The 26,585-nt window shown below is 39.7% G+C and overlaps 1 protein-coding gene across 2 annotated transcripts in view; it reads left to right on the plus strand.

The window, feature by feature from the left end:
* The first annotated feature begins 440 nt into the window (after positions 1–440).
* GAB1 (GRB2-associated binding protein 1) overlaps positions 441–26,585 on the plus strand; it is a 160,138-nt gene continuing 133,993 nt past the window's right edge. For both annotated transcript variants that reach the window (XM_006872265.1, XM_006872266.1), the window contains exon 1: positions 441–512. In XM_006872265.1, coding sequence (XP_006872327.1) covers positions 441–512 — 72 coding nt within the window. The remainder of the gene's footprint in view (positions 513–26,585) is intronic.

Consider the following 26,585-nt stretch of genomic DNA (forward strand, 5'->3'; position numbering starts at 1 on the left):
TTCTATCCCGAGGGGGCGGAGCTCAAGGCACCGAGGCTCCGGCTCTTCGCCCGGACAGAGTCTTGCGAAGACGCCGGCCCAGCTGAGCTAGAGCACTGCTCAGGCAGCCGGAGGGACGGCGCGCCCGGTGGCGAGGTGGACACACTGAAGGGAGGCCGGAGCGCCCTCGACTCCGAGACGATAGCTGCGCAGTGAGATCGGCAGCGGAGGAGCAGCCTGCTTCTGCTCAAATCTGTGGAGCTGCCGGGGAAAGGTTAGATCGCTGGAAGCCGGCGAGAACCGCTCGAGTGATTGCTGTGAACCCGCCCGTCCCGTCTGCGGAGAGTGAGCAGCTAGACTAAGCAGGACCTCGCCGTTGCGCGCCGGCAGGCGTCGGCTGTGTCGGGAGCGCGCTCGCCAGCCCCTCAGCTGCCCGGCCCGGGGCTTGAGAGGCGCGCATCATGAGCGGCGGCGAAGTGGTCTACTCGGGATGGCTCCGCAAATCTCCCCCGGAGAAAAAGTTGAAGCGTTATGTAAGTACAGGCTCTGCCGCCGGCACCCCCTCCCGGCTGACTGCCCGGCGGCTGCAGATGTCCGCGCGCAAAGTTTATTAAATACCATCTCTTTCCCTTTCGGCCCCTTCCCCCATCATACTCGGAACCGAGTGCTGTACACTCTCTCCATGGCTTACACTTTACATATAGCCAGCAACTTTTTTCCTTCAGACCTCGGACGACTTGCTTTTCAGGCCTTATCTCCCATAGAAGGGCCCGGGGTTTCCAAATGAACGCCCGCTGCATGTTTTTATGATTGCTTTTAGCAGGGGTGGGATGAAGTAAGGTGGGGGAGAGGAGCATTCTCATTTCTTTGTCTGCATCTAATTATTTGGGGGCTGAGGGCACTGTCAAAGTCCATAGGGTCTTAGAACTCACCAGGGACTGCCAGCTCTCTCTGGGGTCCACGCTTCTTTCCCCCTTCCCTTCGAAGTAAGTTTCGGGAAAGGGGCCGTGAAGCTAAGACAGCGTATTAGAGACAAACATCCATATCCGAGTAAAAAGAAAAGAAAGAAAAGTTTTTAACGCGCCCTACCGTTTGCTTAGCAGGGTTCACATTTTCGCGGTTTTGAATTGAGGGACATTGGAGTTTGGCCGGAGAGGCTTGGCGGTTTGCTGCGAGAGGAAGGCACTGGGGGGAGCTGGTGGTTGGCGTTTGGGCGTCTTGGAAGCGCTGTCAAGCCCTGCAGGAGGGGACAGCAGAGGCCAGAGCTTTCTCTGTTGCGGATCTTTCCCAGGGCACCAGCGTGACTTCAATATTTGTTTAATGGATTCAAGATACTGATTATGTGTTGGACCGTTTTAGCGGTTAGAGAAAATATTCCTTGAAAGAACCAACTCTAGTGGCAATCTGTGTCCTTGGGTGTCTGAGATCTTCTCCCAGTCCTCTCCGTTTTTTTTGGTCATTGCTTCCTGTAAAGAAAATACATGACATTTTTGGCATACGGAGCAAATATTTTTAGTAGACATTTTAAAAGCAGTATTTATGCTCCGTTTAATAGAAAATTTCTACCTGCGGCTGACACTAGTGCTAATAGAACCTGTTTCTTGTTGGAGTATATCTACATTCAGTGTTTGAGCTCAAGTTAATCCTATTAGTCACTGTTTGCTTGCTTGCATGGAATAAAGTGAAGTGCAATATTTAACTTCACTGACAGCTCACCAGTAAGTTTCTGGTTTACTTGTGCCAGAATTTGTTATAGACAAGTAATTCTCATTTAAGGGCTTGATGCCACAAATCCTAAAGAAGTTCTCCAAAGATTTCCAATCCTTCCAAATTCTATTGCTCGATTTATCACTGCTTGGCTTCTCAATAGCCTGATAAAGATACTAATTTTATTCCAAAAATGTGGGAGAGGCAGTGATTTTCTCAGATTGTTCCAAACGGAAAGCTGTAAGAGGCGGGTAGGTAGGGAGCTATTGATACTCCTGTTTGTTTTGGGAAGGAACAATTTAGGAAAGCCTAAACTAAGATTGTTGTTGGTTGCCTTAGAGTTGATTCTGATTCTTGATTACCCCATGTATGGAGAGTAGATGGCTTTAGGGAGATTTCATGGCTGTTACCTTTCTCTGGTAGCGTAGTGGTTAGGAATCGGGCTGTGAACCTTAAGGTCAGCAGTTAAAAACTACCAGTCGCTCAGCGGGAGAAAGATGAGGCTTTCTTCCCCCCTAAAAATTTACAGCCTCGGAAACCCTGTACAGGGTCGCCATGGCACCTAACAACAACAACAACCTTTCAGAATTAGTTAGCCAGGCCTGTCTGCTTAGGTGCCTCTGGGTAGAATCCGACCGCCAACCTTTCCACTCTAGTCTAGAATGCCAGATTAGGTTCTTGAGGAACTAGATACTGATAATAGAGGTTTCTTTAATTTACAACCTATTCAAAAGATGGTAAGCACTTTACTAGGCACCATAAGGTTAGAAAATATAATAGGAAATAAAAGGTCTGCTTGTTGGGCTTGCAATATAATGTAGTACAAACTAAAAAAGTAAATCAACCAAAAGATTGTGTCTTAACAAGGACAAAAAAATATGGAAAGTCCAAATTGTGTGTGTGTGTGTGTGTGTATACAATCTTCATTTGTTCTCCTTTGACCTTTGTTTTATGAGGTAGGTATTATCTCTTTTACAGATGAGAAACCTAGCTATACAACCAGAACATGCCAGAGGCAGGATTTGAACCCAGGTCTGCCTGACTCACTGGGCTATAAAAGGTTAATTACTCTCATCAAGTTCATTTTAAATATGAGACTTGGACTAGATCATCTCTAAAGGTCTGTTCAGATAATAACTTTCTATGAGTCTATGATATTAAAAATACCAGGAAGAAGTGGGCTGTGGCTGGAATGTGGTGTGCAAAAGAAACATCAGCTGGAAGCAGAAACAAACATATGTGAAAAGTGCAATGTTGATGATTATGTGCTCAGATTGAGTGGCATGAATGTTTTACAGATGTCTTAAGAGACAAGTTCATTGTAGTCTGTAACCATAGGAAAACTTTAGAGAGGCAGTAGACTCAGATGTGTTCTCAACAGAGGCAAGAATATGCCTAGCAGAAGACAGGTTTTTTTCATGCCCATTGGACTAGTGTATTTTCTTTACATACTAATGTAGCAAACAGAGATGGCCAGAAAGACTGTGGGCAGCGTGGGTGTCAGAGCTGAGGTGGCTGAGATGAGGTAGAGTGTTGTAAATTAAATGAGGCTTGTCTTATTTTTTTTTGCTCCTGATCAGCAGATTTTGCCATTCCGAGATAATTCTTGATCTTTTAGCTTAGGTACCCGATTTAGATTCTTTTTACTAAATCAGTGTTGAACCATTACAGATGTTAAGTATGCATGCATGCATTTCCTATGCCTGTTTTTCCTTTTCATGTAGAATCTTTATTTTCTGAATAGAAGGAAACATTGTTGGCCAGCCAAATAGGCAAAATATTGCTTTATAATGTTTTTTAATGAGTGGATTTGCTGTGATAGGTATCTTGGATGCTTAGCAGTATAATTCAGGGAGTTTTAGCATTATGATTCTGTTGGGAAACATTCAACTCATGGAACTTTGACTGATTGTCTCCCTGTTGATAGTATTTATAAAGTAGTTCAAACACTGATTACGATCATCTTTGAAGGCTTTTAAATCACACAAAATAGTTTTAGCTCTATCTTTAAGACCACCCAGTGCATTCCTAGTGTGGCTCTGTAGGATCAGCACTGGGCTGTGAACCACAAGGTGGACAGTTGAAACCCATCAGCTGTTCCTCAGAAATCCCACACTGGGTCGCTATGAGTCAGAACCCTCTCTCTCGATGGCACTTAAGAATAACAACAATGCATTCCATTTTATGGTAGCTGCTTTTCACAGTCAACTCAAGCAACATTGCTTTTGTTGACACAGTGTGTTCATCTGATTTAATGTAAGCCTCTCTTGAATTTCCTAAAGAGAGTGAAATCTCTTTCTTTAAAGAGATCTACTCTTATTTGTAACTTAAAAGGGAAGAAACATTCCCCTGCCTTTTCTTTTTTCCTATATTTGCTTGTAAAATGGTAAAAACCTCTTATATATGTCTCATTCTCGGTATTTTTTTAAGTCTACTTAAAATGGAGGTGGACAATTTTATGATTTCTTTCTGTTTTCCTAATGACGTATTGTTGTTTTTGAATAGCTGGTCTTTTGAGTTGTTATGGACTCTTGTGGAATCACATTCTGTCACTAGAATTACAGAAAGTGAGTATCCTCACGGCGGTGCTTAGAATTTTAAAGCGTTACTTTAAGACAAATCACCTATTTGAAATAATGGTGGAATTTTCTTTAGGACTTGACATTTTAGCTGAAAGAAAATGTAAGTCCCAAAACACAGCTTTGCTTTAAGCCCTGGCTAGTCACTAACATATCTCTCTGCAGGGGAACTTCCTTGTGGCCAGGGTCAAGCCTAGACACAGTGTGGGCTCCTCCGTGGCCTGGCTGTCAATGTTGGGCAGGTGTGCAATCTCAGCAGGTGAACCTGCCTTCTGAGGCCCGATCAGGGTGGCCTATTAGTTGACAGCCAGCCTGGGAGCAAGTCTTGAATATCTAATCTGCACCCAGCTTGGGCTGTCTGCTCTGCAGCTGTCAACTAATAGGCCCGTTCTTTGTCTGCACAACTGGTTCTGGAAATGGGCCTAGAAACAGAAATAGCCGCTTCTACTAGGTGGGCACCTGACATCTGACATGAGAAGGGTGAGCATGCCAGGGTATCAGCATCTCCTTGGTTCAATGACAACCCAGGACAGGAACATGGTTTCTATTAACAAAGATCATCAAGTACCAATTACATTACACCTTGATGCTAATGATTGTTAAGTCTTTTGTTGGACTTGGGCTTAATGGTAAGTGCAAACTCTCTCTCCAAAACTTGCTGAACCCCCAAATCTGATTGTTTTCTTCCGGAATTCACAAATTGCCTTTAGGAAGATGTGTCAGTTTGGAGGGTGGTTTCAGAATTCTGTTTTCTATGATTATTTTTTTATAAAGATCATCTTTGAGCAATATATAACAATATCTGGCTGACAGTTAAATTGATTATTTCATTATGTTTTGCCATCATTTTGCTTAGTAAATGTAAGGCGCTGTGGGTTAATGGACTGCATGCAAAGTCAATTTGAACTGCAGGGTTGGTGGTTCAAATTCACCAACTTCTCCTAGGAAACCCTACACGGGTTGCTATGGGTCAGAACCAACTCGATAGCACTTGAAAATACCAGCAACAATATAATATTAATGATTGAACGCAAGTGTGCCATTTTATCAAACTGAGATGAACTGGCTTATGAAAATTTTAGTGGCTGTAGGGTACTAAGATTTTTTTCGTTGTATTCTGCATTTTCTATAAAAAGAATATTCCACATATTATACAACAAAGGAAATTAGTCTTGTGAACTTAATTGTTTCAGCAATCAATGTAAAATACTGTTGATCCTCCACAATGAAACATTGGTATTTGCCCATCTTGCTTCAAATGGTTTATTTTAATTTTGAGCTTATTTCATGATAAATGCTAAAATTATAAATGAATAGATGTTATAAAAGAAAATGATCAGAAAACAAATATTACAATAAATGACTGTATTTTAATTTTAGACAGAGTTAGTCTTGACAGCTCACCCCCACCTCTTGTTTTTTATGAATAGTGTACCCTCAAGAGACCCACTGAGATATGTTTCAGTTAGGGAGGGAGACCATAGGAGGCAGGTGTCAGCAAAGGTGTTGAGGTGGTAGGGAGTCTCATAGCTTTAACAAGCTTGTGTGTGGGTGCTCTTATTTGAAATTTATTTACAGGTGACATATTTTCATGCTCTAGAACTGGTATCAATGGTATTTAGTGCCCTAAAAATTCCTGTCTACTTCGGTAGTTGCTTTTCCCTGTGTCAACTTTTATGGATCCTTGCTTTGGACAACTTACCTACCCCTGACGTTTTGACTTTGCTTATGGGGTAATGGTGGTGGTGGTGTGCTGTGGAGTCAGTTCTGACTCACAGTGACCCTTCATAGGTTTCTGAGGCTGCAAATCTTTACTGGAGCAGAAAGCCTTGTCTTTCTCCTACGGAACGGCTGGTAGTTTCGAACTGGTGACTTTGAGGTTAGCAGCCCTACTAGTAACCACTATGCTTCCAGAGCTCCTTTATGGAGTAATCAGCCCAGGTAAACAAATAGCTGTTGACTGAGTGAGTAAACCTATTTTTGGGGCTTTGGGAATGTGCCATACAGACAATGGAGGAAAAGCCTACTCCTTGCCTGTAAGGAGTTTCTAATCAGTTTATGAAGACAGGTTGGAAATACTTGGGCTTTGAAATCCTTTTGCAAGAGATATGCGGCAAGCTATGATTAATTGCCAAATGAGTGATCTCGGTATTAATTGCATAAGAGTTCTTAGGGAGAGCAGTCCCAAGTGGTGACCACCAGGGAAGACTTCAAGAGTAAATTTCAAGCTGTGTTGAAGAGTCAAGGTGCTGGGGCAGAAATAGCAAAATCATAATGGAAGAGTAATTTTAGAAGAACGATGAATTTATATGCCGGTGTCCTGGTATGGTGCTGTGGGTTAATGCACTGGACTGCAAAGCCGGTTTGAACCACAAGGTTGGCAGTTCAAACTCACCAGCTGCTCCTTGGAAACCCTGTACAGGGTCGCTGTAGATCAGAACTGACTCAGCGGCACGTAACAACAATAACAGCAGTTCTAGTATGGCACTGTAGGATAATGCACTTGACTGCAAGGTCAGCTTGAGCCACAAGGTCAAGGGTTCAAGCCCACCAGCCACTTCTTGGCAATCACCCTATACAGGGTCGCTATGAGTCAGAACTGACTCAATGGCACTTAACAACAATAACAACAGTGAAAAGAACAGTTCAGAACACCTTGGTTTCATGCTTAGCATAGAGCTGGATGTCAGCCAGCCCTTATTTCTGGTTTGAGAAGTTTCAGTTTCTGCCATGACCTAATGGCTCCTGATAGAACCTGACCATGAGTGAATTTTCCATATCAAACTAGAAGCAAAGAAACAAAACAAGTTTTGGTCACCTGAACTTATTAAAATTCCAAGGGATATGTGTTATTTAAGATCTCTTTATGTCTGTTTTGAGCTAAATAATTCGCTCTGGCAAGCATTTAGTTTACAACAGAGAAGGAGCATGTTCTGGTGGGAGGAAGAATAAAAGAGCCTTTGATTCATTTGCTTCTGAGTTCCAGCAGGAGGGCCAGGGCTGCCTTGGGCTAGCGTCTTATAGTGGACTTTGGAAGCCATCTTAGCCCAGTTGTGTGTGTGCCAACTAGTGTTGAAGGAAAAAGAATAACGCCATTGGATCACATTAAACCCCTTCTGACTGTTGATGGGGAGAGTTTTCTCTCATTTCACATTCCTTGCATTAACGTGATGGCTAATTTCCACCAAGCTCCATCTGAATTTGCCATTTGAACTTGGATAGCAGTCACGTGTCTCTGTGGCTCCTTTTAGCTCAGGCTGTCAACTAAGTCCAGAAAACTTATCAAGTCACAAGTCTTTTTATTCTCCCCTCCTCCAGCATAGGCATAAATAAAATTTGGATTTTTTTCTTCTTTATATTACTCCTGGGGGGAAAAGTGGCTCATTGTACTGTAGATTTCCATGTGTATTAAATAAGTAGCCTCTTTAGTTGCCAACTGCTAGCTGCAGGGGCTTTAATGAATTGTAGATGGCAATTGAGGCATGTAGAATTGTTGGGGAGAGTTCTTTCAGGAACTGGAAGTTTTTCACTATTCCAAGCCCCTTAAATAATATGAAAATGCCTTAATTGGGAAAAAGAACCTTTTGTATTCTAAGCTCAGCAGTTGATTTATTCATGGGAGTAAAATGCTAATTGGAGGGAACCATTGTCATTGCTGGATACAGACGTAAGTATAACCTCATAACAGCTTTTGACACTCACAGCCCGCTTTATACAAAATAGTTAAGACTGTGAGCTGTATGGCAGGTTTGGTTGTTATCTTTGTTCCATTCGCTCTTGAAGCATTCTGATTACAACTTGTAGCTGCCAGGCCCGTCCTGCAGTATTATCTGGAACAAAAAATTTCCATGTGGTTGTCTGTAGCACAGCTATTAGATGCAAACGACACATGACGATGTCAGTTGTAAAGGACTAGAGCTTCTGGAGAAATGTGAGTTATCTTAATTTTTTCCACTGTTTATTTTCTTATTTATTGGTGTTAGTTTCAGAAATTTTACCTTAACTTTCTAAACAAACTACATATATATTAAGTTAGTTATTGGAAAAGATTGCCAACTTTTCCAATAGTGTTTCTTATGGTGGTGGTGGTGTTTTTTCCACCAGCTTCTGACTCTGAATTTGTAGTTGGCTGGGTATTTCCCTGCTATGTGTTCAAAAAAACAGTGTCCTGAAAGGAAAAACAAAAAAAAAATTGGCTACATTGTTCCATGAATTAAAAACAGTATACTGAGAGTCCAAACATTTCTTTCAATGTAAAAATCTTTTGCCTTTTTTTTTTTTTAAGGAAGAAAAATACTACACTTTGCTTTAACTATCCTGTTTATTGTTTTTCCTTTTCCGTCTTTATTTATTTAGATTTCCTTTGAGTTATTAGTTTAATATATTAAACCGGAAAAAAAATAAAAACCCACAAAACACCATTTTACATTCTCTGAGGATGGATCTCTGGTAACGTAGTGGTTAAGAATCGGGCTGCTAATCTCACAGTCAGCAGTTCAAAACTACCAGCTGTTCCACCGGAGAAAGATGAGGCTTTCTGCTCCTGTAAAGATTTATAGCCTCGGAAACCCTTTTCTGCTCCTGTAAAGATTTATAGCCTCGGAAACCCTGTACACGGTTGCTATGAGTCAGAACTGACTCCACGGCACATAGCAACAACAAGAATGGTGTGGCACTGTGGGTTAATGTGTCAGACTGCAAAGCTGTTTGAACTGCAAGGTTGGCGGTTCAAGCTCACCAGCTTGGAAACCCTTAATGGGTTGCTATGGGTCGGAATCGCCTCAACGGCGCTTTACAACAACAACAACAACAAGGATATCACACATGAGAGGGGAATCAAAATTAAGATGTGGTCATTCTCTGATCTGAAGACAAGAAACAGCTGTAAACACTAAGGGTTAATAACTTATTTCCATACTATTTGGTTTATATTAATATTACCATTAATGCCTAGAGATAGTTAGCTAAATATCAGGTTTAATATTATTTTAGTGAAGAGGTTTGTTTGTGTGAAATGAAGATGCAAGACAACAGCATTAGAATATTGAAAGATCTACTGATTTTTATTGTTTTTGTTGTTGTGTTTAATGCATCAGTTAGCCAGTTACTCTAAAATTTTATTTGCTGACATTTTTAAGTAGGAGAAAAGTAAAGGCATTCTTTTGTCCCATAACTTCCCACCCTCCAACTCTTTTTCTATTTGTTTCCACTTATTTGCCTTAATGCAAGTTTAATCCCCAGTACTACTAAGAATTTGTGTGTAGGCATCTTTACACACACATTCTTTCACATTTTCTATAATAAGGGGAGTTCATTTAAGTCGCTATTATGTGGTAACAAGAATAGAAATAATTAAGTTCCACGCAGATTTCGGATTATTTTTCTCTCCTGAAATGCAGTTTTAAATTACTACTGTCTTGGGAAATGTGGCTAGGCCACTTTCAGACTAGCGTAACTCCTCCCTGAGATGACTACTTGATTAAGGAATTGAGTGCCTGGCATGCTTTCTCAGTTCCAGTCCAAAACACATTCCCATCAGTGTCTTGGCCGAAATCCTGGTAGCCAGGATGAAAGTTTTTCTGGTTGCAGGGATGACCACTTGATTAGCAATTAGCAGGAGAAAAGTGCTTTAATCTTGGACATTTGGATGAGAAACACTGGGTAAAATGCTACCTTCAGTGTTCTGAATTCCAATTGTATTGTGTAGAGCTTGTTGAGGAATGATTACGTCATTCTGTTTGGGGGCTATTATTTGAAACCCCTACCCTCCGGCAAAGTTATAATTGACACCAAAGATGTGTAGGAGTATTAGACTTCATAAATTGTGTCTATTTCAGGTTTAAATATTAGAGGTGCTGAGGAAAAGTAAAAGGAAACACTGAACTGTTGAGAATGTAAGGTCTTTGAGAAGGTGATGCTGTTATGTAAAACCAAAGCGCTCTGAGTAATTTTTGCTGGGTTTATAATTTGTTTCCAAAGAAAAGGGCACAAATTAAACTGTTGCTTTTGAACAGTGTTTTATGTCTTTTTCTCCCCCCAGTTATCATAGAGTGAATTGGGTCCCCCTCGAGTTTTGTCAGCTTGGCTGGATTCTTATTCTTAGAGATTTGGCAGTTATGTAATGATGTAATGTGGCAGTTCTGTGATGATTCCCCATGATGTAATGTGATCTGATAAACCAGTAAAAGTATTAAAGGTGGGTTGCAGTTCCCTTGGACTCCTGGTGTGGTGCTGGTGTGGTAGGATCAGCACTGGACTGTGAACCACAAGGTTGACATAGAGTGGTGGTGGTGATTATGTGCCGTGTTGTCAGAACCGACTCATAGCGACCCTGTACAGGGTTTCCGAGGCTGTAAATCGTTACGGGAGCAGAAAGCCTCATCTTTCTCCCGCAGAATAGCTGGAAGTTTCTAACTGTTGACCTTGCCATTCGCAGCCCGATTCATAACCACTACACTACCAGAGTTCCTTTGACATAGAGTAGTGGTTATATATGTGCAGCCTCTTGAACATCATGGCCAAATAATGGTTGAATTTTGAGCCTGAGCTTATAAATCATCTAGTTTAGTGTTTATCAAATTGTTCCAACACGTTACTCTCTCATATATTGTTTGAGTGGTTTTTAGGTTTTCATCCAGTCTGACTTTCTATAATTTGTATTTTTTTAAAAAAACAGCTTTTTTATCCTTTTTTGAATTATACGTATCTCCTTTTCCACTAGTCTGCCTCTGTATTTTACAGGGAATGAAAACTAGCCTCAGAGAGACTTAATTGATTTGTTTGAGGTCCTACAACAACTTAGCCAGCTGTTCTGGCAGGGCCAGAATTAGAATTTGGATCTCCTCACAAGTCATATCCTTTCAGTCTCTGAGTAAATGCTGTGAATAAGGCACAGTGAGGAATTTACAAGAGGAGAAGGAAGAGAGCACTCTCCTCTACCTTTTAAGCCTTGGAGTCCTGGTGTGGCACTGTGGGTTAATGTGTCAGACTGCAAAGTCGTTTGAACTGCACGGTCGGTGGTTCAAGCTCACCAGCTGCTGAAACCCTATACAGGGTCACTAGGAGTCAGAATCCACTCAACCGCACTTAAAAACAACAACATGCTATTAGGGGAGAGAGGATGCTCTCAGTACTGCAACTTGTGTTATTAATGATACGCAAAAGAAAGTGCTAGAAGAATTCATCAGAGAGCTTTATTCAGGAATTCAGTGAAGACTTAGTGAAGGTGATGAGAGATTTCAGCAAGACCTTGAAACGTAGAATTGATTCATAAAAGCCTATCTGAGATCAGACCTGATTTTTTTTCTTTCCTTTCCCAGCCAGACTCTTAAATGGGGTATGTACACATTTCTGCTTCCTCTTTCTCTCCTGTCTCATTCATTCCTTAAGGATGCCTTTTTCCACTACCCATATCTAAACAGTTTCCACAGAGGTCCCCAGTTGACCTCCTTGTTGCCAAGTCTAGTGGACACTTTAGTTCTTTTTCATGGAACTTTTGTTTACTTTGATGGAATTGATCAATCCTTATTTTCAAAGCATAGTCCTTCCTATATCAACCTGACACCATGCTCTAGTTTTCTTAAACGTTGTTACACTCCCTAAGGGTTCTAAGAGATTTTCAATAACCCACTAAGGGATTTTCAGTAACCTCACATGCATGCGAAAGCTGGAGAGTGAATAAGGAAGACTGTAGAAGAATTGATGCTTTGGAGTTATTGTGTTGGAGGAGAATATTGAAATGCCATGGGCTATCAAAAGAACCAACAGATCTGTCTTGGAAGAAGTGCAGCCAGAATTCTCCTTGGAGGCCAGGATGGCCAAACTTCATCTCTCATACTTCGGACATATTGTCAGGAGGGACCAGTCACTGGAGAAGGATATCATGTTTGGTAAGGCAGAGGGTCAGAGTAAAAGAGGAAGACCCCCAATGAGATGGATTGGCCAAGTGGCAGCATCAGTGGGCTCAAGCATGGCAACAATAGTGAGGTTGGCCCAGGACCAAGCAGTGTTTCATTTTGCTGTGCATAAGGTCACTATGAGTCGGTACCGACTCGGTGGCACCTAACAACAACAAGGGTTTTAGGACTCCTGGTGTGATGCTGTAGGATCAACACTGGAATGTGAACCACAAGGTCAGCAGTTCAAATCCACCAGCTGCTCCTCAGAACTGACTTGACAGCAATTAACATCAACAAGGGTTCTAAAGATAGCCCTTGGAGGTTTCTTCTACCATTTGTGTTACTGAATCGTTTCCTTGTGAAATCCTTTAAAAATTTGATAAAATCTGGGCAACTTGAATGAAATTGTTTTTCTGACTTTGAAAGCCAATCTGTGGATCTTTAAAAATCAAACCAGTTGCTATCAAGACGATTCTGATTCATCCCTGGGTAACTCAAATGTAATTGTTCAGCTATTAACTGAAAAGTTGGCTGTTCAAAAGTTCAAATCTACGCAGAAAAAGGTCACAGGCATTGAAAACCCTATGGACTACAGTTCTCCTCTGAAACACGTGGGGTCTCTATGCATCAGAATTGACTCTGCGACAACTATTTGTTTGTTTTGTTTTTAATGAATCTTAATAAAAACTCAAAACAAGCAAAAATCAAAGCCAAACCTACTGCCATCAACTTAATTTGAACTCATAGTGATCCTGTATAAGATTTCTGAGGCTGTAAATCTTTAAAGGAGCAGAAAACCTCATTTATGCTGATGATTTGGACTTTTGGTCCATTTCTTACAGCAGGTCTGTGGGTTCCCTTTATGTCTAACTGCTTAGATACCCTGCAGCAACTCCGCATCATATCTTAGCATCCTCTCTACACTGGGTTTTATTGATCCTGTCTCAATGAATCATACCACCATCCAGTTGGTTTTCCTTGACAGTTCACTCTCCCTTACTCTATATCCAATGACCAAATCTTACCGGTTTTAACCTCCTAAATATCTCTTGACATATTGCCTGGCCCCTCTGTATGTAGCTCACGCTCTCCTTACCTTTCTTCTGGATTGCTGCGCTATCCAGATGGTCTCCTTGCTTCTCATCTTGGCATCCTTTAAACTTTATCACGGCAGCCAAAATGACCCTTCTGAAACACACTGTTCAGTAGTGTTCCTTTGCTCTTAGGAATACCCAAACCTTTTCCCTGGGCTTGCAAGTCTCTGATGTGATGCCTGCGTATTTCTGAATAATATTTGTTGCCACCTTCCCTGACTGCTCTCCACTTCAGTTGTACTGAATTGTTCAAATTACCCACGTGATTGTCCCCTTTGGAGGTGTCCGGGAGCTTTGGGCCTGCCCTTCTCTCTACCAGGAATTCTTGGCCCTCCTTTCTCTGTCTCCTCAACTAGGTTGTATTGTCTTCCTCCTGGAGTTCTCTGTGAACTCCCACCTCAACTATCACATACACATGCAGATATTAGTGGTCTGGTTCGGGAGTATCTGTTTTGTGTCATGGTGCCCTGTTGTTCCCAAAACATAGTACTTATCACACTTGATAATAATTGGTTGTTTATTTCATGAACCTTTAGATGACAGGGCCACATTGTGACTTTGGTGAGTCCTAGGTGCTTAACTTCCCCACACATCTGGGGAATTTTGTGATATCTGGAGACTTGTGTTTATCACAATTAGGGGTAGGTGGGTATTACTGGCATCAAATGGGTTGAAGCCAAGGATAATGCTGAACATTCTGCCAAGCTCAGGACAGCCCTCCACAACAAGGAATTACTCAGTTCCAATAGTAATAGTGTCAAGTTTGAGAAATCTCTTAGATCTATATTATTTAACTTAGTTTTTACTTCCTTATGTCTAAATTAAAAGCCATAATTCAGCTGCAAGGTTATATTTCTGAGACAAGAACCAAACATTTTCTGACATCCTAATATTGAGAAAGTCATTGAGAAGGCTGAGCTTTTGAAAAAGCCAGTGGTTTGAACATCAGAGGTTGATAAGAAAACAATCTCTCTCCAGCAGTCATTTATCCTACTGAGGTAAAGCACTTTGGTGACATAGTGGTTAAGCTGCTAACAGAAAGTTCCAGTGGTTCAAACCCACCAGCCACTCAAAAGAGGTAGAAGTTTGCTTCTATGATGATTTACAGTCTTGGGAACCCTACGGGGGAGTTCTATCCTTCCCCACACAGTGGATATAAGTCAAAATCTACTCAGCGCCAGCAGATTTGGCTGTTTTTGTTTTTGTTAATGCTAGCAAGAGTACAACCAATTGTCTCAGGGGGGATGCTGAGTCATGTATTCATGCTTTTTATTACCTCTTGGCTTGAATATCACCATTCATTGTTCACAAGCTGCCCAGCTTGTTTACTTTTTATAAATTACATGTAATCAGTTCTCTTTCAGGTCTGGCTACTGTAATTGGCAGTAGCTACAGAGCAGGGCTGACAAGTCTGCATTTATGCTGATGTCTCATGTTCACATCACGTCTCACTCTCGAAACTTTCTTGCCTCTTCCTTCTGTATTTTCTAAGGAAGGTGGATAGAGAACTGCTACTATACTCTCTCCTCGGATGCCCTGACAGTAGTTAGGTACTTAGTTGTAACTTGTATGCACTTTCCAGTGGTCCTCGGACTTCAGTGTGCATAACAATCACTTGGATAATGTCTTAAATTGAAGAGTCCTGGGCCCTTTTTTCCATTGAGATATTTTTACCAAGTCTAAGGGGCTAGTAAACTGCCTTTTCTAACTTGAACCGCTGTTAATGCAGATGTTTGTGATCCTTAGTTTGCTTGTTGATGTTGTTAACTGCCATTGAATTGACCCCCAACTCATGGGAAGCCCATGCACAGCAGGATGAAATCTTGCTTGGTCCTGAATCATTCCCCTGATTGTTCGGACTGATGTGAACTAAAGGATTTTCATTGGCTGATTTTTGGCAGTAGATCACCAGGCCTTTTTTCCTAGTCTGTCTTAGTCTGGTTGTTCCACTGAAATCTGTTCCACAACACACAAGCCTCCGCTGACAAATGACACACACTGGCCAGGAATTGAACCAGGATCTTTTGCATGGAGGATGAGAATTTACCACCAAACCACCACTGCCGTAGATTATACTTGGAGAAATCCTAATTTGGGAATGGAGAAGAAAAAAAAATCCCATGGAAAGAATACTTTGAAAGAGTAAAAAAGGAAAGTACGAATCAACACTTAGAAAGTAACTTTAACCTCTCTTATGCAAGATAAGGTTTTAGTTATTTTTCTGGCAATGATTGAGCTCTGTCTCACAAAAAGGGTATATATTTAGAGGATGACAAAAGTGAAGGAGAATGTTTAGGAAGGTTTGAATATGAGAAAGTACCTAAGCACTGCCAGGAAGCTCAAAATCAATTGTTCAAATCAAGGAAGGCATGTGTATGTATCGATTTTGAAAAGAATATACATTCCTGAGTCAAGAGTTTGTGAGTAGGTGAAGAGGAAAGATTAGCTCTTTACCAGAAGTTCTGGTTATCCTGGTTATTGGATCTGAAAGCACATTATTAAAAGTACAGTCTAGATTTCTTGTGGGATTTCTAATTCCAAATAGTCTTTAAAAAAAAAAATTTTTTTTTAATGGTACATGTTGGCCTTGCCCTAGTTTTGAGTTAATTGTTGTTGTTATGTGCCGTGGAGTCAGTTCCGACTCATAGCGACCCTGTACAGGGTTTTCGAGGCCGTAAATCTTTACGGGATCAGAACGCGTCAGCTTTCTCCCGTGGAACAGCTGGTAGTTTCGAACTGCTGACCTTGCGGTTCGCAGCCCAGTTCGTAACCGTTGAGATGTGATTTATTTGTAACAGAATTCACTGCTAAACTGAGTTGATTCCGACTCATATTGACTCTATAGGACAGAGTAGATAGGGTTCTTTGGGGCTTTGGAAATTGTAAATCTCCAAATTTACAGACAGCCTCATCTTTCTCTTGAGGAGCAGCTGGTGGGTTTGAACTGCTAACTTTGTGGTTATTAGCAGCCCAATTCTTAACCCACTGTGCTAACAGGAATGAACTTTCCTTGCTTTTCAAACTTTTCTCTGTCTATATATGTTAAATGTATATATTTTAACCCATTTCTTTTAACCTAGATAGTAATTTTAAAAGAGTAGAGGAACAGTGTGCAAGAGAGCGAGACAGACTCTTATTTTGTAAAATTAATCAAGAAGTAGACTGGGTGGGAATGGTTATTTACTCCAAGCAGAAGCAAAAAGGAAAGGCTTTTATTTCCAACTACTTGTGGAACTTAACTCTGCTCTAGCTACCTCTTAACCCTCCTTGGTTTCTCTTTTTCTTTTTTGACTGATTATTTCTCTAGAGGAACTCTCTTCAAGGAATTTACCATGAAGAGAGATGCTGACTAAAATATAAAAAAGAATTTGGGGAATTACTTATAAAATGATGGGTATTATTAGCCTTTGTTAAATAGTATTTATCTTTTTTCCTAATCATTTTAGTATTCAGATCTTCATTTTTCCATAAACATGTGCTAGGAACCCAGGTTGCACTTTGAAACTTTTCACCACTGTAGTATCATATTAACTAGTGTGTCTCTCTCTTCCTTCCCTCCCCACCTCCTGCTTCCTTTTCCCGCTTGTTAGTTCCTTTTTTTCCCCCACCGACTTTCATGCTTTTCACCTCCTCCTCCTCCATTTACTTTCTTAGGAATACTTCAGCTTCTTAAATATCTTGCCCATCTGCCCACAAGACCTCATAGAATCTCCATATCTGCAGTGTAAGTGTTTAGTATCATCATTATTATTATATGAAGTTTTTCTACCACACCCTCTCATTGCACCGTGAGACCAAGTCAGCTTGGTTAGTAGATCACTTCTATCCCAGAGTTAAGTGGAAGGCTTTGCTGCTAGATACTGGGAGAAACTTGGAACCAGCTTCTACCATTTACTCTGGCAACCAAGAAAGGCTCAACCAGAACTGAATGCTAGATTCAGAATTTATACTCTTCATTTCAGGTAACCTATTTCTTAGTGTTTTTTATACTGTACACTTGGTAGGTCTCTTTTCTTGTGACCGTCTTAATTCCTCTAAATTTTTCAGGTATTTTTCCTATAACTTTTATTCTATTAACCCAAATATTATTTAACATAGTTATCAGGGTTTTCAATGAATATTTATATTTGCTGAAAGCAAGTTTAAATGCTGTTAGCGAGTAGGATAACTTAAGCAGTCAGTCACCCAAAGAACAACATAAAAAAAGACAACTTGTAAATTTTCAGCAGGAGTTTTTGTCTGGGGTTTCACATAGGAAAAAAAAATATGTGGCCTATGAAATATTTATTAAGCAGATTTCTTGCCCTTTGCACGTTACTAGAGGAAACTGCCTCTTGAATAATTTATTGTATAAGACTGATTAAAATGTAATATATATAGTTACTCTTAATATTGTTACATTTTCTTACTTGATAGAGAATGTACATAGATAGATTGATTTAAATTTTATGGCATATTGTTATTTTGATTATTTCTGTTGGTTGTTGTTGTTAAGTGCCGTTGATTCTGACCCATAGTGACCCTGTATAGGGTTTACGAGGAGCAGGTTGAGCTTGAACCACCGACCTTGCAGTTCAAATGGCTTTGCAGTCTGGCGATAGGCTATAGTTTTTAGTACATATTTAAACTTTTCATATTTATCTTTTTTTCTTATGATGCTTTAACAACTAAGCAACGCTCTCATAGTAGGTTTTGTGTATAAATTTGTTTGCAAATGTGTTTTTATACCCAAGTGTATGTTGAGAAACCCATGCTTCTAACTAAGTAAAATTGGAACATAGATATTGAAATATCTTTAATCTTTCAAATAAGGTTCTGTCCTTGAAAATGCCTATTTTCCAATCGATCAGTTGTGTTTCTAAACTATGTATTTCCAAAGCAGAGTAAATGTTCATAACTGGGATTTTTATGGAAATATTTGAAGTGAAGATAATGACTCAAGGAAAGGAAGATAAAGGTCAATGTTTCTTTTTCAAAGCAGTGAAAGCAGGAAAATGCTATGACTCTTCCTATTCTTAATGAGAAAAATGAGGCCCTAGGGAATGCCACCACCACCATCACCATCATTGGCTGTCAAGTCGGCTGCAACTCATGGTGACCCCTTATGAGTCAGAGTAGAACTGTGGCTGATATTTTGCATATATTTTTGATATTTTGATAGCCAGGCCTTTCTTCGGAGGCTCCACTGATTGGATTTGAACCTCCATCCTTTGGTTGTCAGCCAAAGGCCTAAATATTTGCACCACTCAGGGACTCCTTTAGGGAATTGTGGTGGTGTTGGTGCCATTGAGTTCATTCTGATTCAACATGACACTGTAAGACAGAATAAAACTACCTACATAAGGTTTTCAAGACTGTAATCTTTGAGAAGCAGAGTGCCACATCTTTCTCCTACAGATTGGCTGGTGGGCTAGAATTGTAGACCTTCGGGTTAGCAGACAAGCAGTTAACCACTGTGCCACCAGGATTCCTTCTTATGGAATTTAGATGTAGGAAAAGTCCTGATATCTCGTCCTGTGCCATTCCCAATCTGCTATACCCACCTCTGTCTTTAATGGGTTGGTGTAATTTCGGAAATTCAAGCCCTTTCACGTTTCAAGAATATATACATTTGTTCCTCAGAGCAGTGGCAATATCTTTTAAGTTTACCTCAGTTAACTTTTGCTTCTCCATCTAAAGTGTAGCATTGGCAACATCTGAAGAAGGGACCTTATACAAACACCTTTGGGAGGGCCGGCACCTACCCATGTTTGCTCCGTCACTGTAGTAGGAAGTTAATTATGTGGGATTTGCTCACCTGATCCACACAGATGATCCTACTTCAGTGCACATTTGGAAATCCCACACCCTTTTCTGGCCCTGAGGAAAAATTCTTTCCTGATCACAGATTCGTGCTCAGTTTAATCTTGAGCATGTGAGAATGAGTCACTATGGTTAAGTATGTAATCCCATTTATACCTTTCATTACAACCCACCTTTAATTTTTCCAAATTTAAGACACTGAATCTTGATTTCTTGTATAAGGTCTGGTGATTTGGCTTCTAATGTAGGGACTGGGAGGTGTTGAATTTTGTTGGAACCAGAACTTTCTGTTCTGTGAAAATGAAATTTACGGTCGAAATCCCAAAATTCCGACTATGTGTGGAATGTGTATGTGAGTGAAGAAACAAGTTAATGCTTTGGGGGGAAGAAAGGGAGAAAAAGGAATGAACATTTAATATAGTTTATTTTCTGTGGAAATTTTTAGACTTTTTTAGAAGTCATGCAAACCAGAGACAATTAACTAATGGTTTTGTGATTCCATTGTCTACACAAAAGAACTACAACTTGATATTGGGCTAAAGAGATGTTGTTGATTAGGCGTACTTAGCTGATAAAATAACTGAGTTCTTCTTTTGATTCCAGTTATTTTCTATACAGTACTTAACTACTACTTCCATTTCTTCATTTGCAGAATTAAAAATATCTCACTGTGAAATTATTTGAAAAAGAACACTTGTAAAGTACCTTGAAATCTTTAAAATTACATTGAATACAGTACTTAGAAGGATGTAAATTCTTAATGCTTATGTTTTTACATTGATAAAAGAAGATGGGAGGGATTTGGACATCAAAATGAAGATCTGCATTCATTATAAAGCATAGTATATGGACATTTGAGTAAAGCCATTCTCGTTAAATGTTTATTTTAAGTTGGCAGATGTTCGGCCAACAGTAATCTCACTTAGCAAGTGTTTGGCACACCTGTTTTAACCTGCACAGGTTCAGTTCACACAGAGAAAGAAGGTGTGGTTAAATGATGCAAGCAACACGTTAGCCTCATTAACATATTGTGAATAATTGTATTTGAATATCTGCCTTCTAAGTCAGGCTATTTGGAGGACTGCCAAATGAGCAATGGGAATTGCTGCGAGGACTGTAGAGATTTGAGCCTGTAAAATTTTTATTTCCCCTTCTTGGAAGGGAAAGATTGAGAAGATGCTATAGGATATTCCTCATCCCTTTATTCCTTGCCAGACCTTTTCATCTCTTCTTTTTTAAAAAATCTGCAGACAATTCAGATCTTCTCTTCATCTTTTTATATTTAAGAAAAATATGTGTCATAGGACATGTCTCAGAAATGCCTTTTGGTAACTGAACCTGGATGAATTTGAGGTTGTGTCTTTGCAGAATTAGTGCTGAAGCCCTTATTGGGAGCCTGACTAGAGAACCTTGCCTGTAAGCCATCATGAAAATACATAGATGGTTAGAATGGGACAGACAGGTTAAGCTAGAGCATCTGCGGAGTAAATTCCTATCCAGTGGATGCTCCTTGGATCATGAAGGTGCCAGTAATTTCAAATCTATATAGCGCAGGCATCGTCTCTACAAGGTTCCAGCTTTGTGGCTTGGATCTCTATCAGTCCAGAAATACTGTTTTGACTTGGCATCAACACTATCTTGAGTGGTCTGACCAAAACCACAGGAGTGGGCTCTAAAACTAGGTGAAGGTTCTCAAACATTTTGATGTACAGAGCTTTAAGGGTAAGATGAGGCGACATATGTTTAGTTCTCTCATTCTCATTTTTGGGGGGCAGGTCAGAGGGAGTATCATGAGAGTTTCAAAACCTTTTACCCCATTTACCTATTGTGGTGAAGGTTGGGTAGGAATGACAATGCAGTGAAAATGCTTTTGAATCCAGAATCATGATTCGTGGATATGATTATCATAGTATGGTTGTTTCCACACTTCAGGTCAGTTCACATCCGGGCCTCTGGAGGATCTTATGCTCATTGTTTGGGATGGAAAGATGTAGTTGGCAAACTCTTACTCCAGATTATCAAAGGTTTTGAAATCATATGTTAAATATGCATATATGAGGATTGCCAGAAGAGAGATTTTTTTTCTCTCCACCTTGTTATTGTTGTTAGTGCCGTGAGTCAGTTCAGATTCATAGCTACCTTGTATAGGGTTTCTGAGGCTTCTAAAAAACTTTACAGAAGCAGAAAGTCTCATCTTTCTCCCAGTGAGCAGCTGGTGAGTTTGAACCGCAAACTTTGTGGTTCACAGTCTAGTGCTTATGACATGGGGCCAGTGCTTCCTATACCTTAGGATTTTTTTTTTTTTAACCTTTTTCTTCAAAATTTATTCGTAAAACTTATTTATAAATGACAAATATGGACTATAAAAAAAAAACAGGAAAGAACAAATTTGATTGCAGCTATTGAAAAGAAACCCTTTTTTAAAAACAAAAAATCTAGTACATTAAACCAAGTCTTAAATTTTAACATTTTAATAGGTATATATGTATATTTACAAGCTGATGTTATTGTTAAGTGTGATCAAGTTCGAACTGCAAACTTGACGGCAGTTTATTATAGCATTTATGTGGAGTTCCTCTATTGTGTTAGCTTTTGTATCGTAGGAATACAAATGGAATTTTATCAGTTTCACTGTTTAATACATCTTCAACATCTCTGGTGTCAGATATAAAAAAACAGCTTTTCAAGCAAGTATATGCATGAAGCTAAAATAATTTATTCAGGTTATAAAGCAACACGAGTCAAATTTGAGTTCTGGCCTGAGGCCCACGTTTTAGCCGAAAGCATGCCTATGTGCAGGAAGAAGTGGCTGATAATTTTTTTAGAATGGGTTTATATGTTTACATCCAAATAAGTTATTCAGTAGGTTCACTAGATTAAAAAAAGAGAGAGAAAAACTAAGAGGAATTTAATTATTGATATTTGTGTCCCTTTCAGTTACTTTTAGTGACTTACTAGGTGGAATTTGTGGGGACATATACAGTAGCTTGTTTGCTGGTTTTTGTACTTTTCTATATTTTAGTTAAGGAGCTCTGGTAGCGTAGTGGTTACGAATCAGGCTGCGAATTGCAAGGTCAGCAGTTCGAAACTACCAGCTGTTCCGCTGGAGAAAGATGAGGCTTTCTGCTCCCGTAAAGATTTACAGCCTCAGAAACCCTGTACAGGGTCACTGTGAGTCGGAACCGACTCCTCGGTACTTAACAACAACAACAACATATTTTAGTTATAAAGTGCTGGATGAAGAGGCTGCCTTCAGGTGTGTTGAGGTTTAACTCATTTAACCATTGTTCCAACTTGTCCTACTCTAGGCTTGCTCCCTGGCTCCTTGGCTTGTTTACATATTGTATAATCCAGACTGGCTAGTCCCGTTTGGTAGGTTTGTTATAAACTGCAGAGCTAAGTAAATGTGTGATAACATTTTTAATGGCATTAGAAGTTAAACAGTGCTTTGCGAAGTGACGTGGTAGCAGAGAGCTCCAGCTGTCAGGTGTTCCTCGTTTGGCCTCCTTAACGGCCATTTCCGTTTTCTCTGAGTAACAGGAAATAAACGTGAAGCCATAGTAAAGCCTGGCCAGAGGACGACTGACTCTTCCATCCAGATGACATTCAGACACCATGTCTGATACTGAAAATAGATCTTATCCTGATACGGCTCTGTGGATTAATGCGCTGGACTGCAAAGGCACTTTGAACCTCAAGATTGGTGTGGTTCAGGCTTACCAGATGCTTCTCAGAAACCCTAAACAGGGTCACTCTGGGTCAGAAGTAACTCGATGGCACTTAACAACAACAACAACATATGGCCTTTAGAGAATTGTGAATGTTAGGTAGAAACCAGCAATCAAAACTGGGGGAAACAATTGTGAAAGGAGGCAAGTAACTAAAACCAAAATCAAACTCAACCCGTTGCAGTTGAGTCGATTTTGACTCTTGGCGACCCCATATGGTGTAGAGTAGAACTGCTCTGTAGGGTTTCTTGGCTGTAATCTTTTCAAAAACAAATTCTCAGGCCTTTCTTCCACAGTGTGTTTTAACTACCAACCTGTCAGTTAGTAGTTAAACACAAACCATTCACACCACCTTGGGACCTTGGAAGGTAACTTGGCAAGTCTTGTTCTCTTCAAGTTCTTGGGAAGCACAGATGATTAACTGCTCTTACTTATTTGGAGATGTCTCGGAAGAAAGATCTAGTTAATGATCCACTTCTGAAAAGTCACAGCCTTGAAAATCCTATGGAGCATTTCTGCTCTATAGCATATGGGGTTACCATGAGTTGAAATTGAGTCGAGGACAACTGGTACTAGTATTCTTCTCCTACATCAGTGTATCTGGAGAAGATGAGCTTTGTGCTGAGCATATGGATGGCTGCAGAATGCTGCACTAGCTATCATGTGTTTTAGCTAGTCCCCACTTGTAGGATTATTGGGCCTTTCAAAGCACTTGCTACCCATGTCTATTACCATTTGAAGGGTAATGTGTAAGTACTCTCTGTAGGATGATCCATTGTTGAATCTGTTCTTGTGCCACTTTATCATTATGTTCCCAACTAGAGAATGGGATATAGTAGTGGATGCTGAAGTCTTTCTGGAATGTTCCCTAAAATTGCAGAAATTCCCAATACCAAAGGGTGTTTGTTGAACCCAAAATGGTGATGTGACCTCACCCCGTGCCCCACCACCACTGGCTCACTCTTTCAGTCCCTTACTCCAATCTTGGGTTTCTCAACTCAGAGATACTAGGAATCCTTAATTTAGACTACTTAATTAATTTAGACTACTTAATTAATTTAGACTACTTAAATTGAACAGCAACCTAGTTTTTGCCCACAAGTCACTCTTAGTTTGAAATATCTTAGAAGGAGTTTACATTTCTGTGAGTCGGGTAGGTTGCAGCCTGGGAGCAAAAAGTCTCATCTTTCTCCGTTTAAGTGAGGAATAGATGTAATCTAACCTTTAATTTTTGTTTCGAAGGTTATAAAGAATTATATTTTCAGTGGTTAACTGTTGAAACTTTTAACAGAAAATTATGAGGCCATTATAGGATAAAGAATGAAGTGGAAATTTTAGGTTTAGAATAAAGCATGCTATTTGGACAATATAAAAATAGCCAAAGAGGGAAGAAAAAAAAAAACAAGGAATGAATAACTGGCAGCACAAACGCTTTTCCTGTAAGTTCCTTTTCCCCAAATCCTTGCCATCATGCTAAAAAAAAGTTTCCTTGTGAGTTAAGTTTTCTCAGAATTCTGTTGGTTGCTGCTAATATTTTTTTTCATGTGTCAATGTTTTATTTTTCATGTGATTTCATGTAGCACTTTGGGTCTTACTGAAAATATTTCTTGCTTAATGTGGTAAATGTTATTGACAGTAAGCCAGAAAGAAAACTAAACATGGACTTTGATGGAATTTAATTATAGTGACCAGTAGAAATTAGATGCATTATCTGGGGGACTGAAGTTAGATTATTCTAGAAAAATTAGCTGTTCTACATGTAGTGTTTATTTCCAGTTTTAAAAAGTGCATATTTCAGTTTCTGCCAGGTCTTTCCCCTAAGGATGCATACTTTATGATTTCTCTACCACGTTAACACAAGGTATAACTTAATAGAAGGGGCATTTCCGTTTTCAATAATAATAATAATAATAAAATATATTTATTTACAAATATATAGTATACAATATTTCAAAAATAAATACCATTTTTATATGAGAATGTTCATAAAAATTGAGTTCTGGCGTGGCACTGCAGGATAATGCACTAGACCACAAGGTCTGTTTGAACCACAAGGTCAGCGATTCAAACTCACCCTACACGGGGTCTTTATGAGTCAGAACCGACACAACGGCACTTAACAACGACATAGAAATTTTAAGTTTTTTTGGAGAGAGTGGTTACACTTTCTGAGCAATGAATGTGAAAGCTTTTAAGGTACAAATAAGGAAGTAACTGAATATTTTTTAGGGAACAGCCATTGCTTTATAGTATCTCTCCAGTCTGATAATAAAAAAAAAGTAAGTATTTTAGATAGTATCTTGGTGTGGTGCTGTAGGATAAGCACTTGACTGCTAACCACAAGGTTGGCAGTTCAAACCCATCAGCCACTCCTCAGAAATGCTATACAGGGTCACTGTCAGTTGGAACCAACACAGCAGCACTTAACAACAACATTAAAACGGCATGGTGATATATTCGTCCTTTTAAAGAAATGATTTCAGAAAGGCTCAGTAAGTCTTGCTCATAAGTCTTGCTCAAAAGCTCACAGATCGTGCTGTCCTTGTTTGTTCTGTAAATCACAGTGGCCTTTGACCAGAAGCAATAAAATCTTACCTGACTTGGTGTATCCGTCAGAATTCTTCCTTTCAAGCCACAGAAATTTCTGTTTAATTTTATCAGAAGTAAAAGGAATTTATAGAAGGATATTAGGTTACAGGCTCTCAGACAGCTGAGACTCTAGCTTGGAAACTCTTTCAGCAAGGAAAACACTATATAACTGGTCTAGTGGTTGTATCCTAGCTCCCTATCCTGCCATGATGACCATCTTGTACTACTAACACCAGTGACACTCACTGGACACTGAACATTGCTACGACTGTCTCTGGAAATTGCATTCATGTCTAGGCCCTGATCGATCTAGATTTCTTGACTTTTTGTAACTGTTACAGAGGGTGCTGTTGGTTAATGCCACAAACTGCAAGGTCGGTTTGAACTGCAAGGTCAGCAGTCAAACTCACCAGCCACTCCTTGGAAACCCTATAAAGGGTCGCTATGGGTCGGAACTGACTTGATGACACTCAGCAACAACAACAATAGATTGAAAATCTTGAATTAATTTGTTTGATGAAGTCAGCAGTCTAGTGCTTATCCTACAGATCCACCCTGGGACCCCAGAGATAGATGTAAAAAGAGGGAAAATAAAGGGTAATAACTACCTTCCTAAAGTACTTAACCCATCTGCTAATAGTTATAAGACATATCAGAACAAAAGCCTTAATTTCTCCATTTTGTATCATAACAGTGATGATGACAGACATAAGATCAGGCACTCCGCTTACTGAATGATTTGTGCCAGATGAGCTTTTTAATTTAATTTTTTCTCAAATCAACCTAACAGCCTGAAAAGAACAGGTAAAGAAACTGATTCCTAGAGAACGCCCCTAAATCTCACAGTTGTGTATTTAGTGCTATGACTCAAACCCACATCTGCCTGCATCAAAACCTGTTCATTCTATTATATCAGGCTTCCTCCTCATAGAAAATGTGTAAAAGTGCACAGATAATCATCCCTAATTTAGACTGGAATATTTTGAGAATGCTGTTGCATTATTTACTTTAAATAACCCATTACATATCTCTTTTTTTTTAATTTAAGGTTTTTATTGTGGATTGAAAGTTTACAGGGCACATCATCAGTTTCACATTCAACAATTCATATAAATTGTTTCATTACATTGATTATAATCCCCTCCATATACCATCAGTTAAAAGTATTTCTCTCTGTCCACTTTAGCTTTTTAAAAAACACAAAAACAA

The sequence above is a fragment of the Chrysochloris asiatica genome, unplaced genomic scaffold (assembly GCF_000296735.1).
Source record: "Chrysochloris asiatica unplaced genomic scaffold, ChrAsi1.0 scaffold00190, whole genome shotgun sequence".
Taxonomy (NCBI): domain Eukaryota; kingdom Metazoa; phylum Chordata; class Mammalia; order Afrosoricida; family Chrysochloridae; genus Chrysochloris; species Chrysochloris asiatica.